Below are 17,040 nucleotides of genomic sequence, written 5' to 3'. Positions count from 1 at the left end.
ACAATAGTAGGTAGATGTTTCATACGTGATCAGGCTATATCTTGCTACGGTGATTGAAGTTAGCTGAAGGTTTGCAGTGGAGATGTCTTTCTGCTGTTCCCTGAAAAGCAGCAGATAATTGAGTCTTTCTTCAACTTCTTTAATGTTGTCTTCACTGTGAACGATCTCCACCAGCATTAGAAACTTGAAGGAGCAAACACAAGCAGCAGAAACTGAGCAATCCATGTGGTATCTCCGAAACCCTGATGTGTAGTTACATTTTTGAGGAGATGCACGTCAGCTAGTAGGTAGCAATGGAGCCTACAAATGTATCTGCCATAGCTACACCGTATAACGTATACTATACATTCAACCTGTGTCAACCAGTGTCATCACCACAACCATATCATAACAGTTCCTGGTGGACATCCATTTTGGAATGAAAAAATCCTGTCTCACGCATGGTATCACGTCATTTCCTGTGTCACTTCTTACGTGTGTTTTCGTGACAAAACGTAGTTTGGAGACCTTATCAGGGATTCATCCCGGTGAAAAATCTTGCAGTGTGTGACCTCCTGTCGCCAGTCAGTCATGTAGTTTGAAAACCACAACGAGTTAAAGACTCACGATTACAAGACAGCAAGTTGTGTATTGTGAGCAGTACTGTGATCTGGTGACTTTGAAAGTCGTGTAGTGTGAACTTGGCTTTAAACAACCACATGAAGAAGGGAATCCGCAAGTTGGATCTTGAATAGCTAAGGTTAGGCATTGGTCTTAAACAGTTAAGGTTAGGCATTGGTCTCAAATAGTTAAGGTTAGGCACTGATCTTGAATAGTTACGGTTAGGATAGGTCGTCAGGCAGCGAGTCTGGTGCGAGTTTTTGCAAGTTTTTGCAGATCTCAAATCGGATTTCGCAATTTGTGGGTTATTTTCTAGACACAACCTTACATCCCAAGCTTTGCAGGTGGCCCTTGAAGGTTTAAATGTTCATTACACCGCACAGTAGGCCTACTAAAGATTTCAACTGAAAGTACAAAACAAGATACTAATAATGGCAGAGGCTCATAAAGACAGTTTGATGTCATTTGTTTTACTTTCAGTCCATTAATTGCAACTGCAATGAGGGCATAACGACGGAATCAGTGTATATACTGTGTGTAGGCCAATAAATACCAAGACATGTCAAAGACGTGTTAGAAAGAGTGCCTCCAATACATTGTTTGACCACCAGAGAGCACAAAGATTAAATTCTTTAATGCATAAAGTTAAGGGGTCCTCATCAAAAATGTTTTTGATGTTAAATTAGGTGGCAAATATTGACAGATATTTTGTTATTGAATATTTTAAACTGTCAAATATAGATAAAAACCTTAAAAATATCATCAGAACGCTAGCTAACATTGTTAAGTTATGTTTGAAAACAATGATATTGTCATCTTTATGCCACACCGCTAGCACAGCAGAAACACTAACAGCATTACACCATTCCCCATGGCTGATTGTAGAGTCTGCATGTGTTTGTGCGTCTGTATGCAGAGACACGTAACACTATATGCACACAATGGAGAAATGCCATTCAGTGACTGGTCATATGCGTGTAAATATTTGTGGTTTGTAACCAGTACGTAGCCACCTATCATCCGCAGTCCTATAGTCCTACAGCGACTGGCTGGCTAATGTTGTGGTCTACCAGCAAGATTCCTGGATTGCATGTGAATTCTTTGTGTTTTATATCTTTGTTTATTCCTCTAAATACATGTTCATGTCTGTGTATCATTAAAGCATGGAAATCAGCATACTGCTCACATTACAGCAGAAGAGTTACAATGGGAATTACATTTTTCCATAATAACACTCAAGAAAATGCAACTCAACAAAATAAGAGTTTAGAGCACACGGGCCAAAATGGAAAATGTGGGTTAATCCTCCTTCAGCACAGCCAACTTGGCAAAACTTTACATTCTCAGAGTAAACAGGAGAATAGGTTCCATATTGCTCCTGCAGCTTGATTTACTATTTGACATTTTACGGCTACCTCTTCAACAAAGTCCCACGCTGATATAAACCATGCTCACACTAATTCACACCTACTGCATTAACCTTCATTTTCCTACTCTTTCCTCAGCCTGAATCTAAGCACTTTACAAACAATACTGACTTGTTTGGAGGGGTCATTGTATCTTCATGGTTGACATAAAGCTGACCTGAAGAAAGTGCCTTCTGGACCATAAAGAGTAACCCTGTCCCTCTGGATTGACCCTCTGACCACTACGCCGGACAAGACAACAAGGCTCCTCCACTGATGGATGAGGGTGAAACCCAGCAGGGGTTAAACAGGTTAAAGATGGAGGTTAAAGATTAAATCCAACCTAAAGTTCCCATTTTAGGTTTCTCTGCCCTCACACTGACTGATGGACCATCTGGTCTCCACACTGAAAGAATTCAGGATAGACTCATCTTGTCCCCCACAAATGATGCAGAGATGTCAGGGAGCAAAAAGTCAAAACAAGTCATTTTTCAAGACTCATACAGAAACAACAAAAGGAAAGCTGCAGCAATCTCATTGGGCCAAAATACTGCCATGTTTCGCAAAAATGTGATCAGTGGTGTTAAACACATTGCGTAGAAGGAATTGGACCAACCTGGCCAAATCCTCTGTATTCATTGTGAGGGGCGAATAGTTTGTCATGTGTCAACAACACACAAATAGTGGAGAGCCGGTGTGTGAGGGTGAGGCTGCCAGTTTAAAGCCCATTTCGGTGCAAGTGTGTCTTCACTTACCTGGAGGTGCTGGAAGGTTCTGCGCCGGTCGTCACATTTGTCAGAGAAAGTCCTGAGAGTCCTGAAGTACAGCAGAAGATCCCTGCTCTCCTCCACTCTGAAATGACATCGCACACATTATTTATTGGCTCTTCCCCCTCAAAGTTCAATCCGACCTGTGGCCCTTTGCTGCATGTCAATCCCTCTCTCTCTTCCCCTTTCATTACTACTACTACTACTCCTCTCACTATCAATAAAGGCATTGAAAAAGCCCCCCCTCCCCAAAAAAGGTTGATTATTTGAATCGTCGATCAGTAAAGGTGTGACAAAATATCCATAACAAACATGTGACAATATGCATCATTGGACTGAAAAATGGATGGCAATATTAAGTCCATTAACACTGTGAACTGTCAGAGGTCTCAACCGCTGCCTTAAAATGTTGCAGCACGTTAGCAGAGCACCAGCAGCAGCTTCGATCCTCCATCTGTGTCTAAACAGGACGTGTTCAGGTACAGTATTGAGTGTAGGTCATCTGTTTTTTGGCAGCACTTACAGTAAAGCCAAACACATAATCAAACGTATATTGGAAGAAAACAGACTTGAAGCGTAAAAATACACTTAGGGTCAAGTGATTGTGCTGCATTTGGCTCCATACCACACCCGTTGTGGTTACGTTTATGCATGCATAGTGCAAGGGAAACGCGCAAATTTCAACCCACAGTTGGCGCTCGAGGAAAGATCAGCAGGTCTTCAAAGGGTTAGGGAATAGGGGTGACTTAAATTAGCAGCAGAATAAAAGTTTCTTTAAAATTCATTTACAAGCAGAGTAAATCCAAAAATTGTAAAAGGCAAGTTACAAAAAGGTGCTTCCTTACATACAGTATAATGCATATCACAATACCAAAAAAAGAAAATCTTTGTTTTGGTCTGGTTTGCTCTGTCTGAGTGAGCCTGGGACATTCTGTTACAGGCTTTCCAGAGTTTTCCATGGGGGCCCAGGGCTAGACGGCAGCCGGGTGAAGTTTCCAGACGACTGTTATTCCACACAGAGCTGATGGAAACATGGCACCACGCTCACATATATAATGGAGCATTACCAAAAAAAGACAGACAGACACAGAGAGAGAGAGAGAGAGAGAGAGAGAGAGAGAGAGAGAGAGAGAGAGAGAGAGAGAGAGAGAGAGAGAGAGAGAGAGAGAGAGAGAGAGAGAGAGACCGGTCCCTGTTTTGATATTGTTGTGTTGAACTGATTTGGTCTTACTGGTTCTGAATGATGCACTTTGATTATATCTTCAGTGTAAAACAGATTAAACTATACTGGTTGCAAAAACCTTATCATTATACTTGCCAACCATGAGACCTCAAAAAAAGGGGAAGATTTTGAAACCATAGCGAGGGGTCTGGGGGTCCTAAAGAATTAAAAGAATGAAAATCACAAAAGAATTATAATCATAAAGTACACTGCAACAGCAGTTTCATGTTAAATACTTTTAATTCTCAGGAACTGATACAGAGTAATTGGCCCCTCTAATGTGAACTTGTATGAATCTCTGGCATCATCAGTTTTCATCCATACACTCATTCATTATTCTCCTACTCTCCATTTCTCTCTCCTCTCACCCACTGACGATCCTTTAAGACACAATGCGACAACAGCGCCATTGCGCCCTGAACCCATTATTTCCAATGGCTTGGGCCACGCCCTGCCCCCCCCCAGCTCAAACCACGAGCAGCTCTCCTTCCCCAGGAAACGACATATGGTGTAGCTGTATTGTTGTGCAGGAGGAAACAGTAGGGCTTTTACACTCTGTACAGTGCCAGAAACAGGTTGACATAACAAAAAGGAAAAAAAGGTGTGAACATTTGTCAAAAATCAGGAAAATACGGGAGAATTGTGACCGCGGAAGGAAACCAGGAGAGGGCAAGGAAAAACCTGACTCTCCCGGGAAAATCGGGAGGGTTGGCAAGTCTGCCTATCATGCAGCGACTCTAATGAGGTGTATGGACTTGGAAAGTTTAGCTGGCTTCAGTTCATCATCCCAAAGAAGCAGTAAAATTTGTTTGCAGCAAACAGTAGGAAAAAAATTAAAATTAAACAAACAACACTTTAGAATCCGTTCTGGACGCTCTGTGCTACAGATATATTTTGGTTGGTACAAAAAAAAATACTGAGGTCAATACCTAGTCCTGTAGATATTAGGGCAGTCACTTAAAAAGTAATAATAATACTTTCGAATGAATGAAAACTAACAAATGATTTGTTTGAATAAACTCGAACACAACCCACGTAGCCTACTCCTAAACTAAGTTGTATAATTTACGTTCAGATCACTTTAGGTGCCTCCACTACCTCACTGAATGATAAGCTAATAACTGACTCAGATCTGGTGTGTTTGGTGAATATCTGTTTGTCACAGCTTTGTGTAAATGAAGACAACAACAATAACCTAGTTTACTGACAGAGGAAAAAGGTATGCAAGAGAATCAGAGTAACAGTACTTTTTTACTACACAGCAAAACTAGTTTAATTAGGCTGTCCAAAACACATACATGTATACTGAAAGTGTTGCCATGTATATAAAGCAATGGCTATCTTGAAAGTAAACCTCCCTTTTAGCTTCACAGCTGCTGCTGTCCTGACCTCAGCACAGTTTGGCTTCACACTATCAGCCTGGCTTAGAGCAGGAAACACAAACAGCCTGGATCAGTGTTTCTCCAACTGCAGGCTGGGGGTCAGAATGGTTCATGACTCAGTCGGCTTGGATCCCTACACGACAAGAGCAGTACTGTGTTTTAATGGCAGAGGTTCAGAAGGAAGTTTGACATAATCCAGTCAGCCTCGAGTCCGCTAAACACATCCCACAATGCACTGCATCAACAGTGTTTCCACATCGCAGTCACAAGAGTTTTCAACTGTACAGCTAATAAACAGTTGGATAAAAGTCCACGTCGACACTTAGCTATTACATTTTTAAAGTTGCAGTGTGTATGATCTGGTGGAATCTAGTGGTGAGGTTGCAGATTGCAACCACCTGAAACTTCTCCTGTGTGCCGACGTGAAAATGCACATGGCCCTATCGTTCTGGGCTGCTGTAGAAACATGGCGTCCGGCTCCATGAAGAGGACCCGCTCCCTATGTAGATACAAACGGCTCATTCTAAGATAACGGAAACACAACGACTCTTGTTTTCATGTGATTATACACTAAACAAAACATACATATTATTTCATTCCATTTCTGCCAATAGATCCCCCTAAATGCTAGAAACTGTTCCTTTAAAAGGGTGTTTTCATGTGAAAACAATGTGCGTCTACACCATCGTTTCCAGTCCTCACCTACTGTACTCTGTGATCACCTATACTGTGTGGTAATACAGACCAATTCTCTATTTAGTTGTTCTCATTCATACATTTTTCTGTGACTGGTGTCAACTGAATATGCAATTGTAATTTAATTGCAGCTCATAAACCCATAAACCAGGCAGTGATTCCCAAGCTGCTGTGCTGCTATAATCATTATTTTAGGATCAAAACGTCATCTGACAAAATCAACCTAAACATAAATTTAGGCTGCAAGTCTGTTATCTTCAGTCTCACACGTAACTACAGTGATTCTGACTGCGAGGATGGCCAAGCAGCCAGCAGGTGCCCACACTAATGTGGCTGGATGCATCTTGTGTGATACTGACAGGACTGAAGATGAACTGCTGCTTTTACCACACAGCCTGTGTAGCCACAGTGTTACTTTGAATACTAACAAAGTTAAGGAACCACTTCGGGGAGACAAGAGGACAGATGTGGAAACACCAATAAAAATCAGTATTCATCTTTAAAAGTTCAGACAAGCTTGATCTAACAAAGATTATTAGTCGGATTTAGACTGTAAAACTATGACTCTCTCTCTCTCTCAGACTTGGAGAAGGCAGCGGTGTGTCATAATCATTATCTCCAGTATTTTTCCATCTGTTGTTTGCCAGATTCTGCAGACTGGTCCATACAATCCAGATGTGGTTTGGCTTCAGATATAGAGCAAATCAGACTTCTGCTCTGTGGTGCTGATCCACTGACAGAACAAACGCTTTCTGGCAGACTGTGGTTATCAGGACAGTAAATGCACATAAACACAACACCTACAACACATTTAGTTCATACAAACAGAACTTAGAGATCTTAACTTGGATCTAACAGGAGTCGTAACAAAGTAGGTGCTCCTGATGTTCAGGTGAATACTGTCAGCAAGACTGAGACTGGAGTTCACCACAGATTCTAGGAAAACTGCTTCACTGCATGCCGCATATAAAATATATATATATGTTGTTTAATGTCAGCTGCTCTGGTTAGGAAAACAATAACCAGAGCAGCTGACATGGGCGAAGGCTCCTGGAAGCAACCTCATGATGGGCAAAATTACTGATTCTCTCTTGAAAGATTCAGTATTGATGCTGACATTTCCTTAAATCTTTTAAACTGCTTTACGACAAATAAAGTAACTTTAGGTTTGCTATTGTTGAAGGCTGTTTAGTTAGTAAATCTCCTGACAACTAGGTTATAAACGTCTATTAGTATTTCTCCCTAACATAATTTCTTTAACAATTTCTTTCATGATTTATTTTTGAATTTTTTTTCACTGCACACAATCCCACAGATTATTGTTGGCATATGATGTTAATGGAGATTTTTCCAGCAAAATTTATTTTCATTCATTTCATTCATTCAGTTTGTAAAAAAAAGAAAACAATCTAATTTTTCTGCTCAAAATCAGCTTGCATGTGTCTGCTTGGATTGTTAAATTTGGCTCAGCTAAACTTCCTGGCCCCTCCCTTATTGTGACCTAACAGGCAATATTCTGAGGTCTATTACGTACTCAGATAATTTGCTTCATCAGGACTGTGTGGGTGAAGTTTGATCAGATATGTATGACAGTGGCATCTCCCTGGAAACATGAGAAGACAACCCCTTAACTGTCAATAGATTCAAATATTGCTAAATCCTAATTGGTGTAGAGAAATACATGACATCACATTTCTCCAACTGAGCTCCACACACTTCAAATTAGTGAGAAGAGTGCAAAGAAAATACACAAATACACAAATCTGTCATGTGAAATACGTAACCTAAACTGAGAAAAAAGCCTGCGTTCATGTAAGACCCTATTATCATTGTAAAAGGCTGACTGAGATCATTGCCTCCTCAGAGCCTTTAAACCAAGTAGAATTTGAGTCTATAAAACAAATAAAACAAATATGTGATGCTAAGCCAACTCAGGTGAAATCCTCGAGGGCAGCGGAGCTTGAACAAACCTCCACATGTGCTCAGCTCACCAGTTGGCACACTTATTTTTATTTTGTGTCATTAAATGATAATGAGGTAGGGCACATATTGTTCAATTTAATCTTACCATACATACATACAAACATACATACATACCTACATACATACATAATGTATACACAGTATATATATAAATATATATATTATATATACAGTATATACAGTATGTATATACTGTATATATAAATATATACAGTATATATATTTAACTTTTTAACAATTAAAATAAATAAATAAGATATATTTGGTTTCACCAGACCGAGGTGAGAGGAAACTTGTTTTTCCAAGCTGGGCAGCTGATTGAGGGTCAACTAAAGGTCAAACATTACTCCACGCCTGTTTAAAAATTCAGATTAAAAGGTGAAACAGAGATTATGTGTGAAAATGTCATTTGTAATCCACTGGCTTTGATCCCAACGAACATATTTGTGTAAAAAGCACCTGGTAGAAAAGGAATCCTGACTAAAGCTCCAGACATTACTGAGTCAACCTCAACAGACCAGATTCAGCCCAGATATTTTCAACAGTCACAGCAGGAGAGGAACAGGTGTAACTAATATTAACGATGGCTGTGCTCCATTTACAGGTAACAGTGCCGGTAAACCAGCACACCGAAAAGGAATGCAGGCATTCTGAATGTAATGAGTTACAGTGAATGTCTGCCGTGAGAAAGGCTCATTGTTTGTGAGTAAAGCAGACGGAGCGGGAACTAGTGGATGTGGGAGTGAGGAAGTTCAGCAGGACGACAGCCGTTTGACATCTTCTTCTACTTAATAAACACTTGAGTTAAACCAAACAGACCGCTTCATCCTGACAGGATTAATATCCAATATTAAATAAGTGGATTTGGACTGAGCAGAACAGACAGTGTAAATAAATGACAAACTCACTGGCCACCGAGTTTCAGTCCAAACACACCAGTCATAATACACCAATTAGGATTAACCAATTAAGTCAACTCAAATCTGATACCTGATTCACATATGATGAATTTAAAGTTTAACAGACTAAATACACTACATGGCCAAAAGTATATGGACACCTGAACATTACAGCTATACGAGATAGTTGAAGATGTGATTCCAAAACCATGGGCACTAATCTGCTGCTGTAACAGCCTCCACTCTTCTGGTTTCAGGCTGTCGGTGCCTGGCTGCAGGGATTTGCTCCCATTCAGCCAAAAGAGCATTAGTGAGGTCCAGCAATCCAGTTCATCCTAAAGGTGCTGGATGGGGTTGAGGTCAGGGCTCTGTGCAGACCAGTCAAGTTCTTCCAAACCAAACTGGGAAAACCATTTTTTTATGGACCTGGTTTTGTACATAGGGCAAATTGTTGTGTTGAAACAGGAAAAGGTCTTCCCCAAACTGTAAAATATAATTGTATATTGGAGCATTGAGAACCAAACCAATTCAATTCAATTTATTTGTATATAGCGTCAAATCATAGCAGAGGTTATCTTGAGATGCTTTTCATATAGAGCAGGTCTAGACCATACTCTAAAACCAACAGACACAGACCAAAAATCACTCTATAGTGTGTCCATATACTTTTGTCCATATAGTGTAGATCACTAGATCCCCTGTTTTATCACACATACTGACTTTGGGTTAATGTTCCCAGTCTCTCATACACTTGTCATTCAAAACTGAAGCCCATACAACTGACTATGTCCAGATTGCATTTCCTGTTTTGGTGTGATCTCCAGCTCGCAGGTCAAAGTTCAACTGTGATCAACTTTGATTGATTAAAGGTCAGGTCGGTAATGCTGAGAAACTAGCAAGAGTATACTAGATTTAAAAAATGATCCAACCCCCCCCAAAAAAAGTTCCCAGTGTTGCCAACTCTTTTCCAATGAATGTAGAAAACAGCACTAGCTCCTAAATTCACTAAATCTAGAATCTGTTCAGGCCGAATTAAATGATTGAATGAGCTTATTACAGTCCTGCGACAGCCACAGATACCAGATTTGTTTCTTTTTTTCTCCGTCAGAGCATTTGATTTATTGATTGCTATCGGGATGGAATGAGAATTTCAACTAATATAACAAAAAATATTTGAACAACACTAACGACCTTACTTTTAAATGTTGAATATAACAAGTCAATCAATCATCATTAAGGTAAATTCTAAGCCTGAGAAATCTGAAAATCCAGTTGATCACTCTGAAAAGGTTTGCTGTTGAAGAAACGGTTCATTCCAGATAAATGCGACAACTCAGATAAAGGGATAATTGGAGATGATGTGGCAGAACTTCACAGGGAGGAAGAGCGGATAAAATGTTCTTTTCAGATCAGCTTAACATCAATCTGCAGTGTTCTTACCCTGACAGGAAACTGCTGAAGTTCTGCAGGTCGCTGGCGTCCATCACCACGTTCAGTTCACTGATCGTCCTCTTGGAACCTTGACCCTCCTGCAGGACAAACACACCATCAATTACTCAGTTAAAACAATAAAACACTGAGTCACTTAGTCAGTGCAGTGATGATTGATAATATGTTATCAAACAAAGCCTGTTCTTTTCTGGAAACCAGTCTGTTTTCAGAGTCTAAGAGTTAATTTGCATATTCTGGGAATAAGAAGAGAAAACAGCAGAGAGGGCAGGAAGAGACAAGAACTCCAGAGCTGCTGATTCATGCTGCATGTAGGTAGATCTCTCTGTTTACTCAACAGTCTCAACAAAAAACTGAACATCAGAACCCTCACAAAGGCAGGATTTATTGTAAACTGTTGTATTAGACTGCATTTGTTTTAGCTTGATGTACTTAATAAACTGAGTGTAATTCCAGCATGTTGGTGCACATTTTATGTCCATATACTGATGTAACAAACAAGATACAACATGTTCATTAGTGATGACGATGTTGTATGTGTACATGTAGCCATTATGCTAAGCTAGCTAACCACATCCAGCTCTGTACTTAACACACAGACATGAGATCGATATCCACCTGAACATCTCATTCTCAGGCTACATCCACACAAATATGTTTTCGTTTTAAAAAGGCATTTTAAAATGAAAACTTCTTTGGCCGTTTCAGAATGAATCTCTGTCAATACTACCTGAAAACGCCGATCACATGACCATTCACTGGGCATGCGTGTGGCGGTGTTAACAGGAAGCAGCGCTGGACATGGGAATTGATGCAAAGCGCTCGAATAATAGCTTGCCTCCTGCGCATGTAGGCAGTAGCAGAATTACAAAATGCAGAATTTAACTGCACAACAGCTGCTAGCATAGACAGGATCAGCAATGCAAAACAAAAACATACTTGTGTGGATGTAGCCTCAGGAAGAAAGAGAAAAAACAAGTTTCCCAAAAATGTTGAACTATTCCTTTAAACATCCATCTCCACATTTGGGGAGCCATAAATCATATAAGCACAACATCTGTTTAACACTAACAAACTGGATGTTGTACTAGCTCACATTATGATGCAATATAAAAAGCAAGTATTAATCCAACTATAAGAAAGAGTAAGAAGAGAGTATGTGTGTGTTTACAAAATGATTTCCAAATTACACGGCCAAATAATTAATGTCTTTATGAAAACAAGTCAAGACTTCAGAAGAGAAACTATAATTTTAATGACACTTCATGAGCCAGGCAGGAGGAGTGATTCAATGAAACCAGCTGTTCTGCTGGTTGATCCAGTTAGAATGAAAACCAGAAGACCTGTTGGACCTACATGAAGCAGGTTTACAGATCACAATAATACAATAAAATCACTAAAATAAAAATAAAATTACTCTTGACTTTACATACACAGTGTATGTAGGGTCAACCATCATTTTTGTTAAAAGTTATGGTGTGCTTCCAACAAGCCTGGAGGTAGAGCTGCGTATTAAGTTTCAACATTTTTTTGGTAAAGACCAAAATGTGTCTGAATATCAAAAACGGTCAAGTATTTAAGAGTTGGCATCAATGTCTGTTCAGATTCATAATCCTAAAAAATGTATTCTTTAATTAGTTAGTTCCTGATTTAAATCATGATTTTTCCAGTTGTTGTAGACAGTATTTTATTTAGAGATCATGTACGGCCGCTTATGTTTAAACATTTAACGAAAAAGTCTTTTGTAGAAAAACATGTTTAGGATACCCAGATCTACCTGGAGGAAAAGTTTTGACATATTTCTTATGCACAAACAATAAGAGGGGACGCGTAAAAATGCTGAATTATGACAGTTCTCTAATCTGAGTTTTCACTTAGTGCGAGTAGCCAAAACACTTTTAAAAGAGTGCTTTTATTTTGAAGAGATGACATCTAAAACGTAATTGTTATCGTTGTCAGCGACATGTCTTTACCTAATACCACTTGATACAGTATTTTCCTCTGAGGCAGTTTGGTCTGATGTCTGATTGAATGACATTTAAGACCTGACTGTGATGTTTCTGTTTTATATGTCTGACAGATGCTGCTGAGGTCCAAGGAGCTGCTGCACTTAAAGCCTCATCAGTGAACCACTGAACACAGCCCTGTGTCGCCCTCTGCTGGCTAAACACACCATCAGCACCCATTCTGTGAAGCCCTTCAGTGTGTTACCTGAACCATTTTCAACACAGCTTTTGTCTCTCTGAGAAACATTAGTTGTGTGTAAATCCACAGACCTTTAGACCTACCACTCTAAACACAAAATGTGCTGGATGCAAAAATGAGTGTAAATAAAAAGAAACAGCACCATCGATCTTTGCTTCACCAAAAGCTTAGACTGTAAATTGTGTGTAGGCAAAGGACACAATTGTGTGTGAATGCTTTAATGTCTTTTCATTTACACGGTTGGTCTAAAAGTAACAGTACCCTCTGAAATCATGTACAGAGCTCTTCTATACGGCTGTTGAGTTTAATCTACATTATTTATTAACGACATGGGACATTTTAATGTTTTGAGGTTTTATGGTTTTAGGTTCTGGAATAATGTTTGATGACCATCTACATCAGATGCATCTGGTTAAGGGACATCATGAGTAAAGTTTGACCGATGGATTTTTGAGGCTGTTACTGAGATCTGTGATAAGCTGATGTCCAATAATATTTGACTCCAACCATGAATATACTGGCAGCAGACAAAGAGCATAATAACGTTAGATGATTTGCTTAGTTGATAATGGATGGGTACTAGGAGATGGACACAGATAAAGTTAGCTGAAAAGGACATACAGAAATCAAAGGAAAAGCTGGAAGAACTATTTATGGAAATCAAACTGAAAAAGAGACTTGATGTTTGATGCTGATAATGTATTCTATAATATAACATCATATACTGTATCTATGTTTGACACGTATGTATCTAACATGTATCAAGCTTGTTTGAGTTGATTTAATTTGAAATTGAGCTCTGAGAGAGAATTCCTGCTTGTAATGTGCATCATGATGGAAGTGGCTCACAAGAATTGTGGTGAGCCGTACAAATTGAGACATTGAGGAGCATTTGCAATTAATACTCTGAAACTTCATTGATGGAACCTTTACAGGACCCACCTTTTTTGGTGGTTAGTAGTACCGTATTAGCCTAAATGTACGAGAGAGTGTTTTTTTTTTTTTACAGAAACTCTATATCTCTGAGAGATGCAGTTGTTGTGAAGAAAAACAGTAGTCACATGAATGAATGCATGCTTTCAGGAGGGTTAAAGTGGGTTGGTTAAAACACTTTTCACTGAGATGGTAAAATGAAATAAATAAATAATAATGCTCTGGCAACAACAACAACTATGTGTCTGGATAGGAAGGTCTTCAAGATAGAAAATAGAGAGATGGTCATGACGAGAAAGGCCTACATTAAGGAAAAGACAGACATCCAGAGAATGAGAGATGGTTTCCAGTTAGAGAAGGAGAGCATAGCAAAAGAAAAAAGATCCTTCAATAGATTCAATAAAGAACTTAAGGCAAAATATAGGAGGAGAAAGGCTTTTTAACGCAAAAAAAAGACGCCATTTTTGAGATGAGGTAGGCCTTTGAGATGGAGAAAGAGGAGATGGAAAACACGAGAAATGTCTACACTTAAGAAAAGACAGACATGACAAGAAGACAGACATGTTGATGCAGAAGAAAAATGCATCAATGAGAGAACAAACAACACCGATCTAAAAGGCCGTTACAACCAGTGCTGTCAACATGTCAGACAATTCATCTTCCTGCTTCATCTCTGCAAGGATGAACATGGCAACTGCAGCTCCACCAAGAAAAGTAAACATCAAAGATGCACAAAGAAACAGACTCAGAAATCTCTCCAATGAGTGAGACTTCACAAGCCATCACTGCATGTTGACATGTATATATATGTATATTTTTACTGTATCTGTTTTCCCACTGATGTAAGTCCAACACAATATTTTGAGTCTTAAAAGAAATCGTTTTCAGGAAGTTAAAGGGAAATCGCAGCAAAAAACAATTACACATTCTTAAAAATACATGAATCACTGATACTTAGGACTGCACAGTACAGCATGAGACCAAATGACTGTCTAAAATTATTAAAATTACCTGTCAATAAATGGAAGAATTGTGAGCAAGACTAATAAGTCAGTTCAGTCAAGTTAAGATCAATGAATCAATGTGGTGTGATATGATGCAATTCAACTAGAAACATCCATTTACGTCTACTGTAGCTCACCTATTGTTAGTCAACAGAGTAATGCTGTCACCACACCTTTTACATACAGTAGTGCAATTAGTCAAAATCAAAATGGGGCTACACGCGTGATTTTAGGCATTTGCACATTTCCTTCATATTTTTTGACAAAACAACAGTTACATTGGGTATCAGTGGAAGGACATGGTTTTGTCACTAGTACCAAAAATAAAAGTACTCATTATGCAGAATGTCCCATTTCAGAATGATATACATTATATTATAGTATTATATTTATTGATGCATTAATGTGTTCATCACTTTAATGTTGCAGCTGGTAAAAGGTTCATTTTCATTTTAACTACTTTATATACTTTATATACACCATAGTTTAATAGCTGATTTACATTTTGATTATTTTTGAATCTGCAAATTAGCTAGTAACTAATATTGCCAAATAAATGTATTGAAGTAAAAAGTACAATATTTCCCTCTGAGATAAAGTGGAGTAGAGGTATAATGCTATATAAAATGGGAATACTCAAGTAAAGTACAAGTACCTCAAAAATGTACCTAAGTACAGTACTTGAATAGCTTAAATACACATTCCACCACTTTTAGAAAACGAAAATAGTTTACAAGAGCACAAAGTTCCTCATAAAGCTTCTTAATGTTGCTCACTAAGTGCATGTTGTTGAACATTTTCTTCCAGGGAAGCATGCCCCCAGATCCCTAGAGGGTCAGAGGTCCACCCATCCAGATATGGATTGAATCCAAAAACCGCTTATGTGCAATTTGGGACTAGATTACATAAATATGGAAGCTAGAAATGGCAACATTTTCTGAAGACATTTGACTGATCTCACTTTAGCTGCAACGTGGCGCTTCAATACATTCAGAGAGGCTAAAAGCTCCAACCAACCGTCTTTATCAACCAACAGGAATGGTTGCTACAGTGGGGTTTGGACCAGAGACCCGCTGTCTCTTCAACAGATTATTTGAACAATTAAATGACTCACCTTGACCTCAGAAAGCTGGAACTCCACCTGGAAGATCAGTTCAGAGCAGTGACCTGATACACAGAGCTGCTGGACCAGCTTTCTGCCGCCTAGTAGACACACACATCACACCAGTGTAAGTGTATTATGACATCACAAGGGACCCATTTAAAAAGGTGCGCTGTGGAGTTTTCTTGTAAACTAACAAAAGTTAGGTTTATATCCAGGTTTACATCCCGTGTTTCTCACCAACTATGGGCTGATTTTGATCGAATAATCTGCTGGTTATTTTCCCAGATTCATTGATCAATCATTTGATCTATAAATATCAGAAAACAGTGAAGGTTGTGGATTCAGACAGTGCTGTGCTCTTACTGCTTTGCAGAGTCTTTGTGGTGCAGCTGTTCAGATTGATGCCATTCATTTGTGTCTGCCGCTTCAGATCCTCCTCCAGCTCCTCCACCTCCTCCTTCAGCCTGGACAGCACATTCTCTTTCCCTCCTCCTTGTCTCTGTCCACACATGTACAACCTGTGGAGACAGACAACAGACTGTTAATTTACTGTCACGACAGTTCAGCTCTTCTGTTACCATTTTCTACTTACCTGCACGCCTCGGTACCACCCCGGGTGTACTTAAGTAAGTTTAACAGGAAATTCGATTTTAAGATGTATGTTGGGAAAATGCTACAGGTTGAAAAGTGAAAGAGGGTATAAGAGAGATTTAAACATGAATTAAAACGAAACTCACATGGCATCCTGCATTTGTCCTCTGAAGTGAAACGTTATGTCCTTGTGGTGGTCCTGCTGTTGGCGCTGCAATGCTTTAACTTCAGCCTGAAGATGCTCAATCTGAGCCTCCAGTATCCTCACCTCCTCAATGTTCTCCTCGCTCATCTTCTCCATCAACCTGAAGGACAAACACCGACTCAATTCAACAAAACATTTGGAAGCTTCAATGGGTGAAGAGGGCAGCATAAAAACACAGTTACACCACTAAATACAATACAAACAACATAAACAGGCTTATAAAACATCTGTCTCAAAATAGTGTAAAATATATACTATATGTAGGAGGTGAGAGGATGCTATGTGAGACTTGATTGTGTACTGACAAGCTACTGATGAGCTGTGCTGTCAGAACAGCAAATACTGAAAAACCCTGAGGACACAAAGAAAAAATAATGACAGAGTGAAAATAGATAAAGTGAATATGGGATCATCCAGCATTAAAAAGTGCTGTACAGTACAGAAGTGGAGTATTCAGATCTTTTACTTAAGTAAAATTACTAATACCACATGTAAAATTAAATTGATTGTAATGTACGATGTTGTATTATGTGATTTTATGTATGATGTGCTATTCTGTATTTTTTTATTTATTTTCTTTTTTTTAAAAGCCT

General features: G+C 39.1%; 1 protein-coding gene across 2 annotated transcripts in view; it reads right to left on the bottom strand.

Moving 5' to 3' along the window:
• LOC119493289 (centromere protein P) overlaps positions 1-17,040 on the bottom strand; it is a 104,765-nt gene that overhangs the window by 86,227 nt on the left and 1,498 nt on the right. For both annotated transcript variants that reach the window (XM_037778467.1, XM_037778459.1), the window contains exons 2-6: positions 16,389-16,547; positions 16,015-16,169; positions 15,661-15,749; positions 10,396-10,484; positions 2,762-2,858 (exon numbers count right to left, since the gene is read on the bottom strand). In XM_037778467.1, the coding sequence (XP_037634395.1) occupies positions 2,762-2,858; positions 10,396-10,484; positions 15,661-15,749; positions 16,015-16,169; positions 16,389-16,543 (585 nt within the window). In that variant the 5' untranslated portion in view covers positions 16,544-16,547. The remainder of the gene's footprint in view (positions 1-2,761; positions 2,859-10,395; positions 10,485-15,660; positions 15,750-16,014; positions 16,170-16,388; positions 16,548-17,040) is intronic.

This window comes from Sebastes umbrosus, chromosome 1, assembly GCF_015220745.1.
Source record: "Sebastes umbrosus isolate fSebUmb1 chromosome 1, fSebUmb1.pri, whole genome shotgun sequence".
Classification (NCBI taxonomy): Eukaryota; Metazoa; Chordata; class Actinopteri; order Perciformes; family Sebastidae; genus Sebastes; species Sebastes umbrosus.
The sequence above is the reverse complement of the archived record's forward strand: the minus strand, read 5'-3'. Positions and strand labels throughout refer to the sequence as shown.